Genomic DNA, 21,969 nt, shown 5'->3' on the forward strand with positions numbered 1-21,969 from the left:
CATTCAGGCAGCGTGCAGGTTACCAATCTGTCCTCTCTTCTCCCTCTTGTCTTGCTCTGTACTTTTTTTTTTTTTTTTCATAGCTGCCTTTCCTGCACACTGCTATAACACACTGATAAGATCTGCTGGCCATTCTCCATCCAGTGATAATGTGGCACATGGCTGGCTGTTAACCATTTCAGCTTCTTTTCAGTTATTTAGCCAGAGCTCTGTGTGTGCTGCACTGTTTGTGTGATGTTTTTTGGAAGGATTTACTGCTAGTTCAGGCTAGAAGCTTCACAGACTCATTAACTGTTTATTGTCCTCCACTAATCCTGACCAGTTCACTGTTTGTAAGACAATTTGTATTTTGGAAATTGGATGTGGTGCTGTCTTCTGTCACATGGATGTACTTTCAAAGGAAGATTACTGACTTGATCTTGCAGAGCTGGTTTAGAGTGGAGCAACCCTGTGATACATTAAACTTTTACACTGGGTTCAGCCATAAATGCAGTCTCTGACCATCTCCTGTAGTATGTCCCCAGTCTCTGACCATCTCCTGTACCATGTCCCCAGTCTCTGATAATCTCCTGTACTATGTCTCCAGTCTCTGACCAACTCCTGTATTATGTCTCCAGTCTCTGACCATCTCCTGTATTATGTCTCCAGTCTCTGACCATCTCTTGTACTATATGAACCAGAAAGAATTACCACGCTACCTAAAATCAAATGGTAAATAATGTGAAAAAAGCTGCAGCTCAAATATTGTGAGATGTGCACAAATACAATAAGTAGTAAAAAGACATGAGCTGCGCTACAAAAAACAAATGTAGAAAATAAATGGGAAAAAAAAGATCCGTGATGGACCCAGACGTGCATCAAAAAACAAGCACCATAGATACCAAAAACAATGATAAAGTGATGGAAAAACATGAATGAATGGTCCCAGCAATAAAGGAATAATATAAAGTCTGTGAATAAAAGATGCAGTGATGTTCAGTAGAGGTGAAATGAGGCTTCTCAGTCCCACAGATACCACCATGTGAAGAGATCCACCACCGTATAAATTACACGCTTACCAGAGGGCAAGCTTATATAAGCTTGTGTAGCAACCTGATGCCCAATCAGTGGTACCATCACAACACGACTTCCCTAATATGAAACTGGAGACACAGGATGGCTCCATCCGTTAGGCATGTGAGGCAGTCAGCAGGAGGGACCCAAAGAATTGAGAAAACGGCTCTCCATAGTGTAAATTAGTTATAGCCCAAATTTTATGAAAATTAAAGTTTGCACTTACGTAGAAAATGCAGATAAAAGCATGGGATAAAAACAGCAGCCGGCCTGCTTTTAAATACCCGTTCAGGACGAGGTACTCAGCGATGATGTCAGTGCATCAACCATCCTTTTTACATCTCCTGTACTATGTCTGTAGTCTCTGACCATCTCCTGTACTATGTCTGTAGTCTCTGACCATCTCCTGTACTATGTCTGTAGTCTCTGACCATCTCCTGTACTATGTCTGTAGTCTCTGACCATCTCCTGTACTATGTCTCCAGTCTCTGACCATCTCCTGTACTATGTCTCCAGTCTCTGACCATCTCCTGTACTATGTCTCCAGTCTCTGACCATCTCTTGTAGTATGTCTAGTTTTATATACTGTTTTTGTGCGTGTTCGCAAAATAAAAGTGGGCCAGTCTGGATAAGGTCCAGGGCCAAATTTTTGTCCCAGTCCAGCCCTGCATGTTCCTATAGATATATAGCACAATATGCACACACCACTGTCATAATACAAGCAAATATATTGAAATGGTAAGAAAAGAAGGTGAATACAGTGTAGTTAGCCATGTCTCTGTCAGAGACATAAATCAGGCAGAGACAGAAGTACAGTTAAATCACACTCGTTTAATAATAAAAGTAAAAAGAACAAACATAGTCAAAACATAGCCAAAGTTCAGTACCCTTAACGGATAGTCAGCCAAGCCAGAAGTCAGGGATCAATGTAGTGGAACAGCAAGCACGATCTGGAGCCAGAAGGGATGTCAGGAAAGCAGGAGAAAGGCTCTGTGATGTTGACCAAGGCGAAGGCAGAGATCCTTTGGGCTGGATGGCTTAAGTAGGCAGGCCTGACGAGCAGGATATCATCAACAGCTGAGTAGCTATGGAAAGATAGAAGCTGGCAATTAGCCGACAGGTGAGCCACCAGCTCTGGGAAGGAAGGGCTGAGCCCAGCCCTGACAGTCTCTTTTCATCTATCTAAGCACCTAGCATGGTCTCTGTGACAGACTCACCAGGGACAGAGGCTTTTGGAGGGGACTGAATGCTAGCCTCCTGCCTACCGACTATGGGCCCTGGCATTTGAAGGAGCTACAAGCATTTAGGAAGATATTCTGTTATGTAATGAAAAAGGACATTATTAGGGAGGCCATGATGGTCTCTGCTGTTTGGGGTGTGGCTGTATTCCAATGTTCTATTTTGTGTCTATCTGCCTTGGGTATTATGGGATGTGTATGTAGATTAGCTGTGAGATTGGTGGGGGCAAATTCCTCCAATAGCTCTCACTGCTGATTGGACAGTCTACCCCGCCTGGAATGCAAAGGTGTGGGAAATGTCCAGAGTATTACCTGTGTACCTGTGCTTTCAATAAAGAGTCCATGTTCAGCAACCAAACGAGTATTGTATTTTCTTGGTTGTGGTTGTTAGCGGTTGGAATATCTGATATCTATATTCAGACTGGGAGGAAGCGGTATATGACGAAAGCACTCAAGCAGAGCGTGGGACGTTTTGTTACAGTCTCCACATACAGTTGTGCTCATAAGTTTACATACCCTGGCAGAATTTATGATTTCTTGGCCATTTTCAGAGAATGTGAATGATAATACAAAAACATTTCTTTCACTCATGGTTAGTGTTTGGCTGAAGCCATTTATTATTAATCAACTGTGTTTACTCTTTTTAATTCATAATGGCAACAGAAACTACCTAAATGGCCCTGATCAAAAGTTTACATACCCTGGTGGTTTTGGCCTGATAACATGCACACAAGTTGACACAAAGGGGTTTAAATGGCTATTAAAGGTAACCACCCTCACCTGTGATCTGTTTGCTTGTAATTAGTGTGTTTGTATAAAAGGTCAATGATTTTATGGACTCCTGACAGACCCTTGCAACTTTTATCCAGTGCTGCAGTGAAGTTTCTGGATTCTAAATCATGAGGAAAGCAAAAGAATTGTCAAAGGATCTGCAGGAAAAGGTAATTGAACTGTATAAAACAGGAAAGGGATAAAAAAAGATATCCAAGGAATTGATTATGCCAATCGGCAGTGTTCAAACTCTAATCAAGAAGTGGAAAATGAGGGTTTCTGTTGAAATCAAACCACGGTCAGGTACACCAACTAAAATTTCAGCCACAACTGCCAGGAAAATTATTCGGGATGCAAAGAAAAACCCACAAGAAGAAAGCCATTACTATGCAAATGCCACAAGATATCCCATTTACAATACGCCAAACAGCAAAGAGACAAGCCTCAAACCTTCTGGCACAAAGTCATTTGGAGTGATGAGACCAAAATTGAGCTTTTTGGCCACAACCATAAATGCAACATTTGGAGAGGAGTCAACAAAGCCTATGATTAAAGGTATGGAGGTGGATCGCTGATGTTTTGGGGATGTGTGAGCTACAAAGGCACAGGAAATTTGTTCAAACTTGTTGGCAAGATGAATGCCGTATGTTATCAAAAAATACTGGAGGAACATTTGCATTCATCAGCCAGGAAGCTGCGCATGGGACGTACTTGGAGATTCCAACATGAAAATGATCCAAAACACAAGGCCAAGTCCACCTGTCATTGGCTACAGCAGAATGAAGTGAAGGTTCTGGAGTGGCCATCTCAGTCTCCTGACCTCAATATCATTGAGCCACTCTGGGGAGATTTCAAACGTGCAGTTCATGTAAGACAGCCCAATAAATTTACAGGAACTGGAGGCTTTTTGCCAAGAGGAATGGACAGCTTTACCATCTGAGAAGATAAAGCGCCTCATCCACAAATACCACAAAAGACTTCAAGCTGTAATTGATGTTAAAGGGGGCAATACACGATACTAAGAACTGGGGTATGTAAACTTTTGATCAGGGTCATTTGGATTGTTTCTGTTGTCATTATGATTTAAAAAGAGTAAACACAGTTGATGGATAATAAATGGCTTCAGCCAAACACTAACCATGAGTGAAAAAAGTTTTTGTGTTATCATTCATATTCTCTGAAAGAAATCATAAATTCTGCCAGGGTATGTATGCACAACTGTAAATACTCCCATAAATATTCAAGCATATATTTCAGCATTCTAAACACACACGCCACTTGACGCTCTCATCACCCTTTTACTTTGATTGACATCCAGGCAGCTACTTCTCCATCTCACCGCCCATCCCATTAATTCTGGCAGTTGGCCCCGCCTCCCTCTGCCCCCATTGGTTCGCAGCAGCCCGGGAGGAAGGCGTCCCCAGAAAGGACATGGGGATGGCCGCAATTGGTGATAGCAGACTCCCACATCACAACCCCATGTTGGGCTAGCAGCGCTGCGATTGGAGGCGATGTAGCATCCCCTTTGCATGGGCTTGGACGGGACTGGCTTATGGTTAGTTAGAGGAGTGTGAAACTGCATGTTAATGTAACCAGTTGTGGAAAAGTGGGGGCGGCCCGAGTCAGTGGTGTGTCTCATGTGTGTGCACGGAGCGAGCAGTGGCATAGACGGGTGAAGTGGCCTTGTCAATATTCGCTCCATAAGAAGCACAGACATTTCCCCCCATTTTTTTGGGGAAAAAAGTGTGTTGTATGGAGTGAAAAATACGGTACGTTTTTGGTTGTAACATGACGAAATGTGAAAATTTTCAAAGGGTATGAATACTTTTTCAAGGCACTGTATTCTTTTTTAACCACTTGGCTTCCGGATGATTAAACACCCCCCCCCCCCCACATCCTTCATGACCAGGCCATGTTTTGCAATACGGCACTGTGTTACTTCAACTGACAATTGCGCAGTCATGCGACAATGTACCAGAATGAAATGTATGTCCTTTTGGTTGTATTTGATCACCTCTGTCTTTTATTTTTTTGTGCTGTAAACATAAAAAGTCTGACACTTTTGAAAAAAACAACTTATTTTACTTCCTGCTATGAAACATTTCTAATAAAGAAATGTAAAAAAATCAAATTTCTTCATCAGTTTAGGCCGATATGTGCTCTGCTACATATTCTTGGTAAAAAATCCCAATAAGCGTATATCGATTGGTTTGCGCAAATGTTATAGCGTCTGCAAACTATGGGATTCATTTGTGGAATTGTTGTTTCCTTATTTTTTTTGTAGCAATGGCAGCGATCAGTGACTTATAGTGGGACTGCGATATTGTGGCGGACAGATCTGACACTAACTGACACTTTTTGGGGACCTGTGACACCAATACAGTGATCAGTGCTAAAAATATGCACTGTCACTGTATTAATGACACTGGCTGGGAAGGGGTTAACATCAGGGGTGATAAACGGGTTAACAGTGTGCCTAGCTGGTGTTTGTGCACTGTGTGGGAGGTGCTTTTACTAGGGGAAGACATTGCTTCATGTTCCTTCTTTGCAGGAACACAGGATCAATGCCTTCCCTACTGACACAACGGTGATCTGTTTTGTTTACATAGACAGACCGCCATTCTGGCTCTCTGCCTAATGATTGGCGGGTGCCAGCAGATCAGCTCTCACTGTGTATAATCACAGCAGGAGGAGGTCACCTGCGGTGCACATGTGCGCCCCAGACCCAGAAGTCCAGAATCGTGTACTTGGTATGTGATCCTGCACAGCAGAGCTGCCCTGCCACTGTATATGTAAGTGATATGGTTGGCAAGCGGATTCATTTGAGTGTGGAAATCCTATCAAACCCCATGAATTATTTATATTATTATTATCTCACCAAGTCTAACATGTCATGACTTTCCCAATGTTTGGCCGGCTCATGTAATCATTCTGGATTTCTTCATCTGATAGGTTTGGTAATCTCACACATTAGGTCACATTTAGGAGTTTGTGGGAATAGTCTACCTGGACTTTTTTTGTAGAGTTTGTCCAAGAGATGGAATATTTGTTTTTGGATTCAGGAAATTATTTAAACCAGATGAACATGTGACTTCCTGTACAACCAGCAGATTTTTATTTTTCTCTTTCTCCCAGTGCGTCCAGAGGTGAAGGTGTGGGGTCATCGTCAGTCGGATGATGTGACAAGACTTCAGTGCCTGGTGTACGGGTTTCACCCCCGACCTGTGGATGTGAAGTGGGTGAGGAATGGGGAGGACCATCTTTCTTCAGATGAAATGAGTCCAATTCTCCCCCATCCTGATGGCACCTATCAGATCAGAGTCAGTGTGGAAGTGCCAACAAGGGAGGGAGATACTTACTCCTGTCATGTGGACCACAGCAGTCTGAAGAATGAGACTCTCAGTGTGATATGGGGTGAGTTAAACTTAGAAGATTGGGAAAAGAGAGCAACAAAAAAGTGTTTTTGTTTATTCCATGTGACATATCAATTTTCTTCCTCTTACTTTGTCATTGGTACCAATGTTTACCATGACCGCTGGGTCCTCTCCAGCCCCACCCAATAATCTGTCCATCCGATCCTCCATATGCCTAACTCGAGTGCCTGGTAAACAACATACCGTTCAGCGATCCCTGTCTTTGTGACAGATTGCCCTATCTGTCCTTCTAATAATTGAGTCCTCTGCATGAAAGTTTCTTATCTTCCTGTTTTCTTCTTTTGTGTGTACACTCCATCTATACACATCACACAGTGCTGTATAGGAGGTTATTGGGAAATTTCTGCCTTCTCTTCTTCACTCATTTCTTGGAAGATTCAATTTTCTATATTAAAAAACAGGCATTGAAACCCCTCTTAAAGTGGAAGTCCACCCTAACACTTAAATTCTCCCCTGCAATCATTAATGTGAGCTAAGTTCAGCCTTATGTCTCAAAATGAAAAAATCCCAGTTTTTCTACCTTTATTTTGTAGTATCCAGTGCCGTCACCAGACTTCAGTTCTACTTCCTTCTGAGTCTAAAAGCTGCAAGTGGGTGTGGTTACTGAAGGCTAATGACATCACTTCCAGGGAGGGGCACTGTTCCTGTGTAGCCAGTGGATGTATGCAGGATGGGAGGAGCTGATCATAGGTTCCCGCCCAGTGTTCTCTCATCAGTAAGACCCCTTTCACACTGGTGCCGCTCCATGGTGGCGGTAAATCGCTGCTTGTTTTTGCGGCGCCTTACTGCTGTTTAAGTGGCGCTGTAGCGCCGCTTTTCGTCTGCTAGCGATGTGCAGGTGCTTCGGCAGCACTGCCCATTCATTCCAATGGGCAGGGGCGGTTTGGGGGCACTGTATACAGCACTCCCAACCCGCCCCAAAGATGCTGCTTGCAGGACTTTTCATAACGTCCCACAAGTGCACCGCCCCAGCTTGAAACGTCACACTGGAATGAATAGAGAGGCGGTTTTCAGGCGCTTAGCAGAGGCTATTTCCAGCGCTAAAGCACCTGAAAACTGCCCCAGTGTGAAAGTGGTCTTGCATTGTACATCCTAATTCATCATAGAATGAAGAAATAAAAAAATCCCATCCACACAGAACCTGGGGGGGATGGGAGGTGTAGGGCACATATACAGTATAGCTGTGCTGGGCTTTGAATGAAGATTAGCACAGGAGAAGGGAGCTGGACACAGGGGGGGGGGGCTGTCAGTGTAGCTAGAAGTGCTCATCAATATACATTAAAGGAATAGTACAGGCAACCACACTAAAGCTTTGTACACACGCTTAGATTTTCGGACGACCGAACGTTTGTTTTTTGTGACATGCTAGTCTCATGTTGAACGTGAAGAGGTTACTCACAATACAAAAATTCTCGTATGACAGAATTCAACTTCAGAAGTGTTGTAATGTGATGATTAGTTTTGTATGTATTCTTTCATTTCTGAGCATGCGTAGTCTTGCTCTTACGATTTTTTTCTTACGAAAACCGTACCAATGAAACATAAATTGGACGTTGAGTTCACATCTGACAAAAAATGTTACAGTTACATCCAGCTTTTGTCTGACAAAAAAGTGAAATTGGCTGTCAAAAGCACCGTACTAACGATCCAAAAATCGGCAGACATCTCATCATACAAATTTTTCCATCCGATTTTTAGATCGTGTGTGCGGGCCTTAAAGTGATTGTAAGGCTTTCTTTTTAATTTTTTTTAAATAACAAATATGTCATACTTGCCTCCACTGTGCAGTTAGTTTTGCACAGAGTGGCCCCGATTCTCATCTTCTGGGATCCCCGGGCGGCGCTGGTAGCTCCTCCCTGCATCGTATAACCCCCTAGGAGAAGCGCTCTCCTCGGGGTTACCTTGTGGGTGCGCTCCCGAGTCCAGCATTTGGCATCCATAGATGCCAAATGTACGACTCGGCCCTGCCCTGGCGCCCGCATCATTGGATTTGATTGGCAGCAGCTGGAGCCAATGGCTGCGCTGCTATAAATCTATCCAGTCAGGAGCCGTGAACCCCGGGCAGAGGGGAAGAGCACATCACCGGCAGGGCAATACAGGACTCGGGTAAGTAAAATGGGGGGGCTGGTGGGCCGGTCAGAAAAAACGTGAGTGTTTACAACCCCTTTAAGTCTACATTTCCACTAGTGAAACTTGTCATGCCCCTTTGGTGTCACAAAGTTGCATGACAAGTCACAGCCCATTGATTTCAATGACACCCGTTTCCATCTATGCGACTTTGAAAAGGTACCTGCACTACTTTGATGTGACTTTGATCCAGAGAGTGTAAAGTTGGATCAAAGTTGCACTCCAAATCGTGCGACTTTGGGGTTGCAATAGTGGAAACTTTGATTAAGGCTCAGTTTCCACAAGTGCAACTTGTCACGTGACTTTGGACATATAAAATCGCATGACAAGTCACAGCCTATAGATTTCAATGACACCCGTTTCCATCTATGCAACTTTGAAAATCAGCGACTTTAAAAAGGTACCAGCACTACATTTATGTGACTTTGATCTAGAGAGTGTAAAGTTGGATGAAAGCTGCACTCAAAGTTGCATCAAAGTCAAAATCTAGCCTTAGGCTACATTTCCACTAGCGCAACTCCAAAGTTGTGCGATTTAGAGTGCGACTTTGAGTGGGGCTTTGATCCAACTTTACACTCGGTGGATCAAAGTTGCATCAAAGTATTGCAGGCACGTTTTCAAAGTCGCAGATTTTCAAAGTCGCATAGATGGGAACGGGTTATATTGAAATCAATTGGCTGTGACTTGTCATGTGACTTTGTGTCCATATTCGCATGACAAGTTGCACTAGTGGAAAGGGAGCCTGAAACTCATTACTCACATGTAATGAGCAATAGAAATCGATCTGTATACTTCCAAACTTTCAAAAATGTTCCTTTGTACCCCATTTCTTTCATATATTGTGCCAGTCACGTGACATTTCTTTCCCCCTCTGCGGTTCACAGCAGCTGGGCATGTGACACACCATGCACACAGTGCCCATCACAGTGCCACACCAGGTACACAGTGCCCATCACAGTGCCACACCAGGTACACAGTGCCCATCACAGTGCCACACCATGCACACAGTGCCCATCACAGTGCCATGCAGAAACAACCACGTGGTTGTACACTATAGAAAATCTGCAGCATGTTGCATTGTAATCTATATTACAGTTTCTAACAAACAGTGTGTGTGTATTATGTGCTGCTGGAAACATGAGGAGTGAGCAGAACATACTTCAAAAGTCTCTCTCTCTCTCTCTCTCTCGGCTATGAAGACAGGAGATCATGTTCTGTGAAGGATAGAAGGGATGGGGCGGGGCTGGGCATGCCTGTCTAAGAACGACCGACAACCATTTCAGGAAGTGAAAGTCAGCTTAGCAAGTTCAGATAATGGGAGATAGCATTGTCATACTTACCAACTGTCCCAAATTTCCCGGGACATTCCTGGGATTTAGACCCTTTTCCCGGATTTAGTAATTCCTAGGAAATGTTCTGCTGCCACCGCCGCTAGAGGTCCGTGGCCGACGGAGACAATGTCTCCACCGGCCGCCATTTTCCCGAAGACCAAAACAAGCAATTACTGTTTAGTAATGGCCGGGTGGCTGCCAATAGAATTTGAGCTGTGGCACCGCCCACCTCCCACCCCACTGCAGTCTGTCTGTGACCTGATGTGGGAAGGGGCGGGGGTGGGCGATGCCACAGCTCAATTGCTATTGGCAGCCACCCGGCTAAGTATTTTGTCCCATTCTGTTTAGTAATGGCAGCGGAGAGTCTCCACTGCTGGGAATGCCTGATGTAAGGAATGGGGGGCTCCATTGGGGGATGCCTGGTGTAAGGATAGGACTCTGCTGGCAATGCCTGATGTAAGGGGGGACTCCGCTGCAATGCCTGATGTAAGGGGGGACTCCGCTGCAATGTCTGATGTAAGGGGGACTCCGCTGCAATGTCTGATGTAAGGGGGACTCCGCTGGAAATCTCTGATTTAAGGGGGGACTGCGCTGGCAATGTCTGATGTAAGGGGGGACTCCGCTGGCAATGTCTGATGTAAGGGGGGACTCTGCTGGCAATGTATGATAAAAGGGGGGACTCCGCTGGCAATGCCTGATGTAAGGGGGGACTCCGCTGGCAATGCCTGATGTAAGGGAGAAGTCAGCTGAAAATGCCTGATGTAAGGGGGACTCCACTGGGGACACCTGATGGCATCTGGTGGCAGGCGATGTGGCTGGTGACACGCTCAGGCTCCCACTTCTGCATTATGGTGAGTTAAATAATTTAATTCTATATTACAATGTAATAATAGAAATAATGTACTTCAATTATCCTGACACCATAACAACCTTGGTGCCGGGATGATTGAAGCGCCAACACCAGGTGTTTGGAGTATCTTTATCTGCTGATTGTTAAACTTTCTGGAATACACATTTCTACTGTTGTGTAGGATCTGGGCCTGCTGTCCCTCCATCCCTTTCTTTCTCTCTTTTACTTTCTCTCTTTCTTTTTTTTTTCTCTCCTTTCTTTCTTTCTCCCTCCATCCCTCATTAATCTCATACTACTCCCCTTCCAAGCCATTTTTCGCTGCGGCGTGCTTCGTGCGACACATTTTTCTGTTATGGTATGCCCTGCCTACAAAAGAATGCCACGCCCCCCAATTATAGCAAGGCTCCCCCTACATGCAAAAAAGTGTCCCGAATTTTTTTTTTGCAATGTTGGCAACTATGCACTGTCAGTGAAGTACAGAAAGTAACTGATTGTCTGGCTTAGATTAGACTTTCTAAGCTACACAATCAGCCAGAAAATGAATAATATCAAAGATAAAGATATTTAACATACTATTAATAGGAAAAATGTCATTTTTGACTGGACTTCCACTTTAATACCTCATCTTGTCATTTGTATTTACTATGTTGTAGTAATGTACACACTTTTCTATATAGTGCAGGAATAATGTATCTAAAGGTGGCCAATACTTTTTGGAATTTTGTAAACTTAATTTATATACAATAATTCCAAAGTCTCTAATATCTCATATTCTCTTTATGTTTATCTCTGTCAGATCCACCAGGCAATCGACTCTTACTCGGAGTGATCATTGGTGCTGTTATTGGAATCATCGTTCTTCTTGTTGTTATCGCAGTTTGTTGGAAAAGTAAGTATAAGGATTCGGGAATAATAATTTTTATTAGCACACTAATACCAGGCAGAGTTCTGTATGCAACTCTTCTGATTCTATATCTGAGTGTAGAAAGTATAGAGATAGCTGTACTACTCCTAGTGCTCAGTAAAAATGCAAACCGTAAATAAAAGGGAGAAGTCCATGTTGTGGCATTCACTTTGTTGGAATTAGCCCCTTATAAGCCATCGGATTTTTAAAACTGCTGCAATTCCTGAAGTTCTTCATTAACCACCTGACCTCCGGAAGATTTACCCCCCTTCATGACCAGGCCATTTTTTGCGATACGGCACTGCATTGCTTTAACTGACAATTGCGTGGTCGTGCGACATTGTACCCAAATAAAATCGATGTCCTTTTTCCCCCACAAATAAAGCTTTCTTTTGGTGGTATTTGATCGCCTCTGCAGTTTTTATTTTTTGCGCTATAAACAAAGAGCGACAATTTTGAAAAAAAAATGTTTTTTTTACTTTTTGCTACAATACATATCTAAAAAATATATATAAAAAACAAATGTATTCATCAGTTTAGGCCGATATATATTCTTCTACATATTTTTGGTAAAAATAATCGCAATAAGCGTATATTAATTGGTTTGCGCAAATGCTATTGCGTCTACAAACTATGGGATAGATTTAGGGACTTTTTAAATTGTTTTTACTAGTAATGGCGGCGATCTGCGATTTTTAGCGGGACTGCGACATTGTGGCAGACAAATTTGACCCCAAATGACACTTTTTGGGGACCAGTGACATTATTACATTGATCAGTGTTATAAAAATGCACTGATCAATGTAAAAATGACACTGGCAGGGAAGGGGTTACACTAGGGGGCAATCAAGGGGTTAACTGTGTTCCCTTGGTGTGTTTTATCTGTAGGGGGGATGGGCTACCAGGGACATGACAGAGATCACTGGTCCCGGTCACTGGGAACAGTAGATCTCTGTCATGTCTCCTGTCAGAACGTGGAATCACCTTGTTTCACAAAGGCATATCCCTGTTCTGCCTCTGTACTAGGCAATCGCAGGTCGCCGGCAGACATCGAGTCCGCTTGACCCACTGACACTTCTTCAGCAGACACGAGCAACTGCGCCAGCGCGAGCCACCGTACAGCTATGGTGATTTGCACAGGAGAGCTGACCTGCCGCTGTATAATGATGGCAGCTGGTCAGCAAGAGGTTAAACAGCTCCTGGGATTTCTACAGTTTTGTCCAAAGCATCCAATTTAGTAAAGCCCAACCATCATGTAGCAGAGCAAATCAGAAAGCAGAGCCGGCATATCTAATAGACAAATATGACTGCCCCATGTACAAAATGAACAAAACAAAGATGATTGTGTTTACGTCAATTTGTGCATTCCATTCTACAATTCTAATTTTCATCTGTGATGTTGTCTGGTTGAAAATATTCAAAATATAGTTTATGGGTTGAATTTTTTTTTTGAGTTCCTAACTTCATGTCTTCATATTTCAGAGAAGAACAAGGCAGGCACCAACAGTGAGTAATGTTTGCTGTATTCTTCTGTGTAATATTGTATATTGTTATGATTTGTAGACTGTAATCTTTATGTAGAATTTTCTAAGGATCCTCTAAGTCTGATGAACAATGTAATCCAGACGGCACTGACAACCTCCTCATTATTGGTATTATTGCTTTCCATACACACTAATGCCTCTCACAAAGTACAGAAAGAAGGGAAAGTGGTCCTGGGCCATTTTTGTTTAGGGATGAGTTTGTCTCTTCTTCACTTATTGTGACCAGCCATCAGAAATTTTTGGGCCCCTTACACAGCTTTAGGCCTGCCCCCCCCCACCCCCCACGAGCCTGACCACCAACATTTCCCAGGGCTTGCCCACGGACCATCCTACCGAATCCGCACACCGGCCACCTCACCTGTATGTACTCAGCCCATCCTCAATCCTGTATAAATGCCAGCCTTCCTCATACCTGTATATATGCCAGCCCCCCCCACACACCTGTATATATGTCAGCCCCCCCACACACCTGTATATATGTCAGCCCCCCACACACATGTATATATGTCAGCCCCCCACACACCTGTATATACGTCAGCCCCCCACACACCTGTATATACATCAGCCCCCCACACACCTGTATATATGCTAGCCCCCCCCACACACCTGTATATATGCTAGCCCCCCACACATACCTGTATATATGCTAGCCCCCCACACACACCTGTATATATGCTAGCCCCCCACATACAACTGTATATATGCTAGCCCCCCACACACACCTGTATATATGTCAGCCCCCCCACACAACCGTATATATGCTAGCCCCCCCACACACACCTGTATATATGCTAGCCCCCCCACACACACACCTGTATATATGTCAGCCCCCCTCACACCTGTATATATGTCAGCCCCCCTCACACCTGTATATATGTCAGCCCCCCTCACACCTGTATATATGTCAGCCCCCCTCACACCTGTATATATGTCAGTCCCCTTCACAGCTGTATATATGTCAGTCCCCCCACACACCTGTATATATGTCAGCCCACCTCACACCTGTATATTTGTCAGCCCCCCCACCCACACCTGTATATATGTCATCCCCCCTCACACCCGTATATATGTCAGTCCTCTACACCTGTATATATGTCAGCCCCCCACACACCTGTATATATGTCAGTCCCCCCACACACTTGTATATTTGTCAGTCCCCCCCACACACTTGTATATTTGTCAGCCCCGTCACACACCTGTATAAATGCCAGCCCCCCACACACACACCTGTATACAGTGGCAGCTGGTGCTCAACATTTTTGTGGGGTGCAAACAAACTCAAAAATTCCAAAAAAAACCCCATAAATTGCAGCCTCACTGTGCCCATCAAACGCAACCACTGTGCCCATCAAATGCAGCCACTGTGCCCATCGATTGCAGCCACTGTGCCCATCAATTGCAGCCACTGTGCCATCTTAGCAGCCGCTGTGCATGAATTACCGCCACTGTGCCGATCAAATGCTGCCACCGTGCCCATCAAACACAGCCACTGTGCCCATTAAACGCTGCCACTGTGCCCATTAAACGCTGCCACTGTGCCCATCAAATGCTGCCACTGTGCCCATCAAACACCACCACTGTGCCCATCAAATGCAGCCCCTGTGCCCATCAAATGCCACCACTGTGCCCATTTAAAAGTTAACACTGTGACCCCCCCCGTCTGCTGTCTGCCCAGGACTTACCCTATCTCGATGGGGCAGCGGGTGACGGTGGCAAGCTGTGTCCTCCATGCGTCTCCCTTCCTCCTCCTGATAGGCTTCCAATCACAGTGCCTGGCGTTTTAGCCAATCAGGTGACGGGTAACAAACCTGCGCTTCCTGATTGGCGGAGAGGCAGTTCAGTGTTAGAACAGCGAATATTCATTTGCTGTTCTAACACACCTGGGTAAACTGCGAGCACAATGCTCTGTGCTCACAGTGCACCTTTTTTGAAGCCTATTAGAGCCTATGGTTCTAATCGGGTGCTTCAATAATACACCCCCGCCGCTGTAATTCAGGTGCCCAGTGCCCATAAAGGGGCCGGAGGCCTGAAAAGTTTGCATTTATATTCTTAGCCCCCAAGTGCATCCACTTTACATTTTTCAACATTAAACCTAATTTGCCATGTAGTTGCCCACACCATTATTTTATTCAGGTCTTTCTGTAAAATTTCTATATCCTGATGTGAAGTTATTGCCCTGTTTATTTTTGGGTTGTCTTCAAAAACTGAGATCCTGTGTAAAAACCAAGGAGAAGAAAGCATTCAGTACAGTTGCCCTCTCTGTGTCATCTGTAACCATCCTCCCTTCGTTATCTTTTATGTGACCAATGTACGCAGACATTGCTTTTTTACTGTGTTCTTACACTTCTTATTGTATTACTTGTAGTGTTGAAATGCTGACAATGACCCATTCACTTTATATTTTTTAAAGACAATTTTTTCTCTTTAATAAGACCTTTTACATTATGGTTTAGAAACCCAGGTTTAACCTTCGCTCGTCTATATTTACTGCCCATTGGAATGCACTGTGTGATATCTTTGTTTAATATGTTCCTAAAGCATTCCCATTTTTCCTCCATTTTCAATGTTTCTAGGATCTGGTCCCAACTGATGTCTTGTAGTATTAAGCACAGTCCAGAAAAGTTTGCTCATTTGAAATTTAGGTTATGGGGCCTGTAACATACCCCCAATATTAATTTCCCACTTGTTCTTCCCTTTGAAGTTCCACCCAAATGGATTCCACCTCCCCCTTGCCCCATTTACAATATCACTCCTCTCTTCCATCTGTAAATCATTCTTGATATATAGGCACACCCCTCCACCTTTTCTACCCCCTCATCCCTCCGATGCAACGAATACCCCTCAATATTTGCCAGCTAGTCATGTGAGCTGTCAAACCAAGTTTCTGTTATTCCCACAAAGTCTTAGTCCTCCTCGTGTAAAAGCTGCTCCAGTTCCTCCATTTTGTTAGCTAGGCTCCTGGCATTTGTGTATACTCCACTCCAGCATTGTATGGCTGCATATTATTTTCTCCTTATGTTTTCTCAGGCTTCGTTTTTGATTTGTCATCTCGTTCACCCCGGGGTTAGATGTTATGGCTATATTATCACTACTGATCCACTATCTGTCCTTTGCTCACTGCCAGCTATGGCTTCCTCGAGGTACAGGTAGTATCTCTGAGAAAACTACCTTCCCTTCAAACTATTCCCTAAGTCCCCGAAATAATTTTTTAGTATGCTCCACATTCCTCTTACCTTGTCATTGGTACCAACGTTTACCATGACCGCTGGGTCCTCTCCAGCCCCACTCAATAATCTGTCCATCCGATCCTCCATATGCCTAACCCGAGTGCCTGGTAAACAACATACCGTTCAGCGATCCCTGTCTTTGTGACAGATTGCCCTATCTGTCCTTCTAATAATTGAGTCCTCTGCATGAAAGTTTCTTATCTTCTTGTTTTCTTCTTTTGTGTGTACACTCTGTCTATACACATCACTCAGTGCTGTATAGGAGGTTATTGGGAAATTTCTGCCTTCTCTTCTTCACTCATTTCTTGGAAGCTTCAATTTTCTATATTAAAAAACAGGCATTGAAACCCCTCTTAAAGTGGAAGTCCACCCTAACACTTAAATTCTCCCCTGCAATCATTAATGTGAGCTAAATTCAGCCTTTTGTCTCAAAATGAAAAAATCCCAGTTTTTCTGCCTTTATTTTGTAGTATCCAGTGCCGTCACCAGACTTCAGTTCTACGTCCTTCTGAGTCTAAAAGCAGCAAGTGGGTGTGGTTACTGAAGGCTAATGACATCACTTCCAGGGAGGGGCACTGTTCCTGTGTAGCCAGTGGATGTATGCAGGGTGGGAGGAGCTGATCATCGGTTCCCGCCCAGTGTTCTCTCATCAGTAAGACCCCTTTCACACTGGTGCCGCACCGGTGGCGGGAAATCGCTGCTTGTTTTTGCAGTGCCTTACTGCTGTTTAAGTGGCGCTATAGCGCCGCTATTCGTTTGCTAGCGATTCATTCCAATGGGCAGGCGTGGTTTGGGAGTGCTGTATACAGCACTCCCAACCTGCCCCAAAGATGCTGCTTGCAGGACTTTTCATAACGTCCCACAAGTGCACCGCCCCAGTGTGAAAAGTTACACTGGAATGAATAGAGACGTGGTTTTAAGGTGCTTAGCAGAGGCTATTTCCAGCGCTAAAGCGCCTGAAAACTGCCCCAGTGTGAAAATAGTCTTGCATTGTATATCTTAATTCATCATAGAATGGAGAAATAAAAAAGTCCCATCCACACAGAACCCGGGAGGGGGGTGGTATACAGTATAGCTGTGCTGGGCTTTGAATATAGACTAGCACAGGAGAAGGGAGCTAGACACAGGGGGGGGGGACTGTCGGTGTAGCTGGAAGTGCTCATCAATATACATTAAAGGAATAGTACAGGCAACCACACTAAAGCTTTGTACACACGCTTAGATTTTCGGACGACCGAACGTCTGTTTTTTGTGACATGCTAGTCTCATGTCGAATGTGAAGAGGTTACTCACAATACAAAAATTCTCGTATGACAGAATTCAACTTCAGAAGTGTTGTAATGTGATGATTAGTTTTGTATGTATTCTTTCATTTCTGAGCATGCGTAGTCTTGCTCTTACGATTTTTTTCATATGAAAACCATACTAATGAAACATAAATTGGACGTTGAGTTCACATCCGACAAAAAATGTTAGTCTGCACATCCAGCTTTTGTCTGATGGAAAAGTGAAATCGACTGTCAAAAGCACCGTACTAACGATCCAAAAATCGGCAGACAGCTCGTCATGCAAATTTTTCCATCCGATTTTCAGATCATGTGTGCGGGCCTTAAAGTGATTGTAAGGCCTTCTTTTTTATTTTTTTTAAATAACAAACATGTCATACTTGCCTCCACTGTGCAGTTAGTTTTGCACAGAGTGGCCCCGATCCTCATCTTCTGGGGTCCCCCGGCGGCGCTGGTAGCTCCTCCCTGCATCGTATAACCCCCTAGGAGAAGCGCTCTCCTGGGGGTTACCTTGTGGGCGTGCTCCCGAGTCCAGCATTTGGCATCCATAGACGCCAAATGTACGACTCGGCCCCTGCCCGCCGCCCACATCATTGGATTTGATTGACAGCAGTGGGAGCCAATGGCTGTGTTGCTATAAATCTATCCAATCAAGAGCCGTGAACCCCGGGCAAAGGGGAAGAGCACATCTCCGGCAGGGCAATACAGGACTCAGGTAAGTAAAATGGGGGGGTCTGGGGGGCCGGTCAGTGACAGAAGGATGCATTAACCACTTAATGACCGCCGCATGACGATATACGTCCACAGAGCGGCACGGGCAGGCAAAAGGGCGTACATTTACGTCCTTGCCTTCCCGCGGGTGGGGGGTCCAATCGGACCCTCTCCCGGTGCCAGCGGCGGTAGCCTTTGGTCTGGCAGCGATCAGAGATGAGGGGGAGGCCATCCGATCGTGCCCACCCTCGCTATCGCTCCCAGCCAATTAGATTCTTCCCCTGCCTCTGTGTAGTACACAGAGGCAGGGGATGTGATGTCATCTCTCCTCGACTCGGCAGTTTCCGTTCCGGCGCCGAGGAGAGAAGACATCAATGTGAGTGCACAACACACACAGTAGAACATGCTAGGCACACATTACACCCCCGATCGCCCCCCGATCACCCCCCAATCAATCCCTCCCCCCCTGTCACACTGTGACACCAAGCAGTTTTTTTTTTCTGATTACTGCATTGGTGTCAGTTTGTGACAGTTAGTGTGTTAGGGCAGTGAGTGTTAGCCCCCTTTAGGTTTAGGGTACCCCCCTAAACCCCCCTAATAAAGTTTTAACCCCTTGATCACCCCCCGTCGCCAGTGTCACTAAGCGATCATTTTTCTGATCGCTGTATTAGTGTCACTGGTGACGCTAGTTAGGGACGTAAATATTTAGGTTCGCCATCAGCGTTTTATAGGGACAGGGACCCCCATATACTATCTAATAAATGTTTTAACCCCTTGATTGCCCCCTAGTTAACCCTTTCACCACTGATCACCGTATAACCGTTACGGGTGACGCTGGTTAGTTTGTTTATTTTTTATAGTGTCAGGGCACCCGCCGTTTATTACCGAATAAAGGTTTAGCCCCCTGATTGCCCGGCGGTGATATGCGTCGCCCCAGGCAGCGTCAGATTACCGCCAGTACCACTAACACCCACGCACGCACCGTACACCTCCCTTAGTGGTATAGTATCTGAACGGATCAATATCTGATCCAATCAGATCTATACTAGCGTCCCCAGCAGTTTAGGGTTCCCAAAAACGCAGTGTTAGCGGGATCAGCCCAGATACCTGCTAGCACCTGCGTTTTGCCGCCCAGCCCAGCCCACCCAAGTGCAGTATCGATCGATCACTGACACTTACAAAACACTAAATGCATAACTGCAGCATTCGCAGAGTCAGGCCTGATCCCTGCGATCGCTAACAGTTTTTTTGGTAGTGTTTTGGTGAACTGGCAAGCACCAGCCCCAGGCAGCGTCAGGTTAGTGCCAGTACCACTAACACCCACGCACGCACCGTACACCTCCCTTAGTGGTATAGTATCTGAACGGATCAATATCTGATCCGATCAGATCTATACTAGCGTCCCCAGCAGTTTAAGGTTCTCAAAAATGCAGTGATAGCGGGATCAGCCCAGATACCTGCTAGCACCTGCGTTTTTCCCCTCCGCCCGGCCCAGCCCAGCCCACCCAAGTGCAGTATCGATCGATCACTGTCACTTACAAAACACTAAACTCATAACTCCAGCGTTCGCAGAGTCAGGCCTGATCCCTGCGATCGCTAACAGTTAGGGATGAGCCGAACTCCCCCCGGTTCGGTTCGCACCAGAACCTTGCGAACGGACCGAAAATTCGCACGAATGTTAGAACCCCATTGACTTCAATGGGACTCGAACGTTCGAAATCAAAAGTGCTCATTTTAAAGGCTAATTTGCATGGTATTGTCCTAAAAAGGGTTTGGGGACCCGGGTCCTGCCCCAGGGGACATGTAACAATGCAAAAAAAACTTTTAAAAACGGCCGTTTTTTCGGGAGCAGTGATTTTAATGATGCTTAAAGTAAAAAAAAAATAAATTAAATATTCCTTTAAATATCGTACCTGGGGTGTGTCTATAGTATTCTATATGAGAAAGTGTCAATCAGTGCAAACAACTAAAATCCCACCCCCGATTGCAAGCTGAACACTACAGGTAATCACAAAATGCCTGGACAGTAATATAAAAGACAAGGTAAGTGCAGCGCAATAAAAACACAAATAATTCAATAATAAAAGTCCCCAAAGCTCAATTGAAGCAGATGCACTGTAAACTTTCAATGGCCAGAGGAGATACGATCCTGTGTGCAGTAAATCGATATGCGCTTACCAGAAGATGTGGACCTCTGCAAAGCAGGGGTCAAACTCGCATATATCCCCTCAGGGATGATGGCCTCCTGGATGATAGCACTGGAACGGACCACAACCGGCAGAGATTCCTGGCATCCAAAGGCGAAATCAAACTTCCAGCTGAAGGATCCCCAAGGAATATAGACGTCCAGATCAAGGTGTCCCCACAAGCTTAGAGTTAGCTGCAGAATGATCTCCTGGATGACGCATGCAGAGGCTGGAGTGGAGTACATGAACGCCCCGGCTGCAGATACTGTTGGGGGGGGTGTCGCAGCTACAGGTCCCACGCGGTTCCTCTCCCCGCTCCTCGTCTTCTACAACCACCGCCCGGGGAACAGAGGCCCCGCCCACTGCCTCGCCTGGGTCCAGCGGCGGCGTCTGTGCGAGGCGGTGGGCGGGGCGTCTGTTCCCCAGGCGGGGAAGGTGGTCCGTTCCAGTGCTATCATCCTGGAGGCCATCATCCCTGAGGGGATATATGTGAGTTTGACCCCTGCTTTGCAGAGGTCCACATCTTCTGGTAAGCGCATATCAATTTACTGCACACAGGATTGTGTCTATAGTATGCCTGTAAAGTGGCACGTGTTTCCCGTGTTTAGAACAGTCCCTGCACAAAATGTCATTTTTAAAGGAAAAAATCTCATTTAAAACTGTTTGCGGCTTTAATGTAATGTCGGGTCCTGGCAATATGGATGAAAATCAGTGAGACAAACGGCATGGGTACCCCCCAGTCCATTACCAGGCCCTTTGGGTCTTGTATGGATATTAAGGGGAACCCCGCACCCAAATTAAAATAAGGAAAGGTGTGGGGCCACAAGGCTCTGTATACTCTGAACAGCAGTATACAGGCGGTGCAAACAAGACAGGGACTGTAGGTTTGTTAAGTAGAATCTGTTTGTAATTTTAAACGGGTACATTTTTAACGTGTTTAGCTCCAGCCAAAAAATCTTTTTTAAGCTTTTTGGAAAACATAGGGAAGGGTTATCACCCCTGTGACATTTGTTTTGCTGTCTGTCTTCCTCTTCAGAAGATTTCACCTCACTTTTTGTCCCAATGACAAATGTTTTTTAAAAATTTTGGGTTTTTTGTGGAACAAGGATTGGAAAGCATCAGTGGAAAGGAGAAATGTTTTTCCCATATTAACCACTTCAGCCCCGGAAGGATTTACCCCCTTCCTGACCAGAGCACTTTTTACAATTCGGCACTGCGTCGCTTTAACTGCTAATTGCGCGGTCATGCAATGCTGTACCCAAATGAAATTTGCGTCCTTTTCTTCCCACAAATAGAGCTTTCTTTTA

At 45.0% G+C, this 21,969-nt stretch overlaps 1 protein-coding gene across 4 annotated transcripts in view; it reads left to right on the forward strand.

Annotated features, from left to right (window-relative positions):
- Positions 1 to 21,969, forward strand: part of LOC141107544 (class I histocompatibility antigen, F10 alpha chain-like) — a 154,532-nt gene that overhangs the window by 95,973 nt on the left and 36,590 nt on the right. For 3 of the 4 annotated variants that reach the window (XR_012235927.1, XM_073598354.1, XM_073598353.1), the window contains exons 4-6: positions 6,198 to 6,476; positions 11,601 to 11,693; positions 13,191 to 13,214. Coding sequence is in view for 3 of the 4 variants with exons in the window: in XM_073598354.1 (XP_073454455.1) it covers positions 6,198 to 6,476; positions 11,601 to 11,693; positions 13,191 to 13,214 (396 nt within the window). In the remaining variant the exon portion in view is untranslated. The remainder of the gene's footprint in view (positions 1 to 6,197; positions 6,477 to 11,600; positions 11,694 to 13,190; positions 13,215 to 21,969) is intronic. The other variant, XM_073598355.1, reaches the window with a different exon arrangement.

This window comes from Aquarana catesbeiana, linkage group LG09 (assembly GCF_042186555.1).
Source record: "Aquarana catesbeiana isolate 2022-GZ linkage group LG09, ASM4218655v1, whole genome shotgun sequence".
Taxonomy (NCBI): domain Eukaryota; kingdom Metazoa; phylum Chordata; class Amphibia; order Anura; family Ranidae; genus Aquarana; species Aquarana catesbeiana.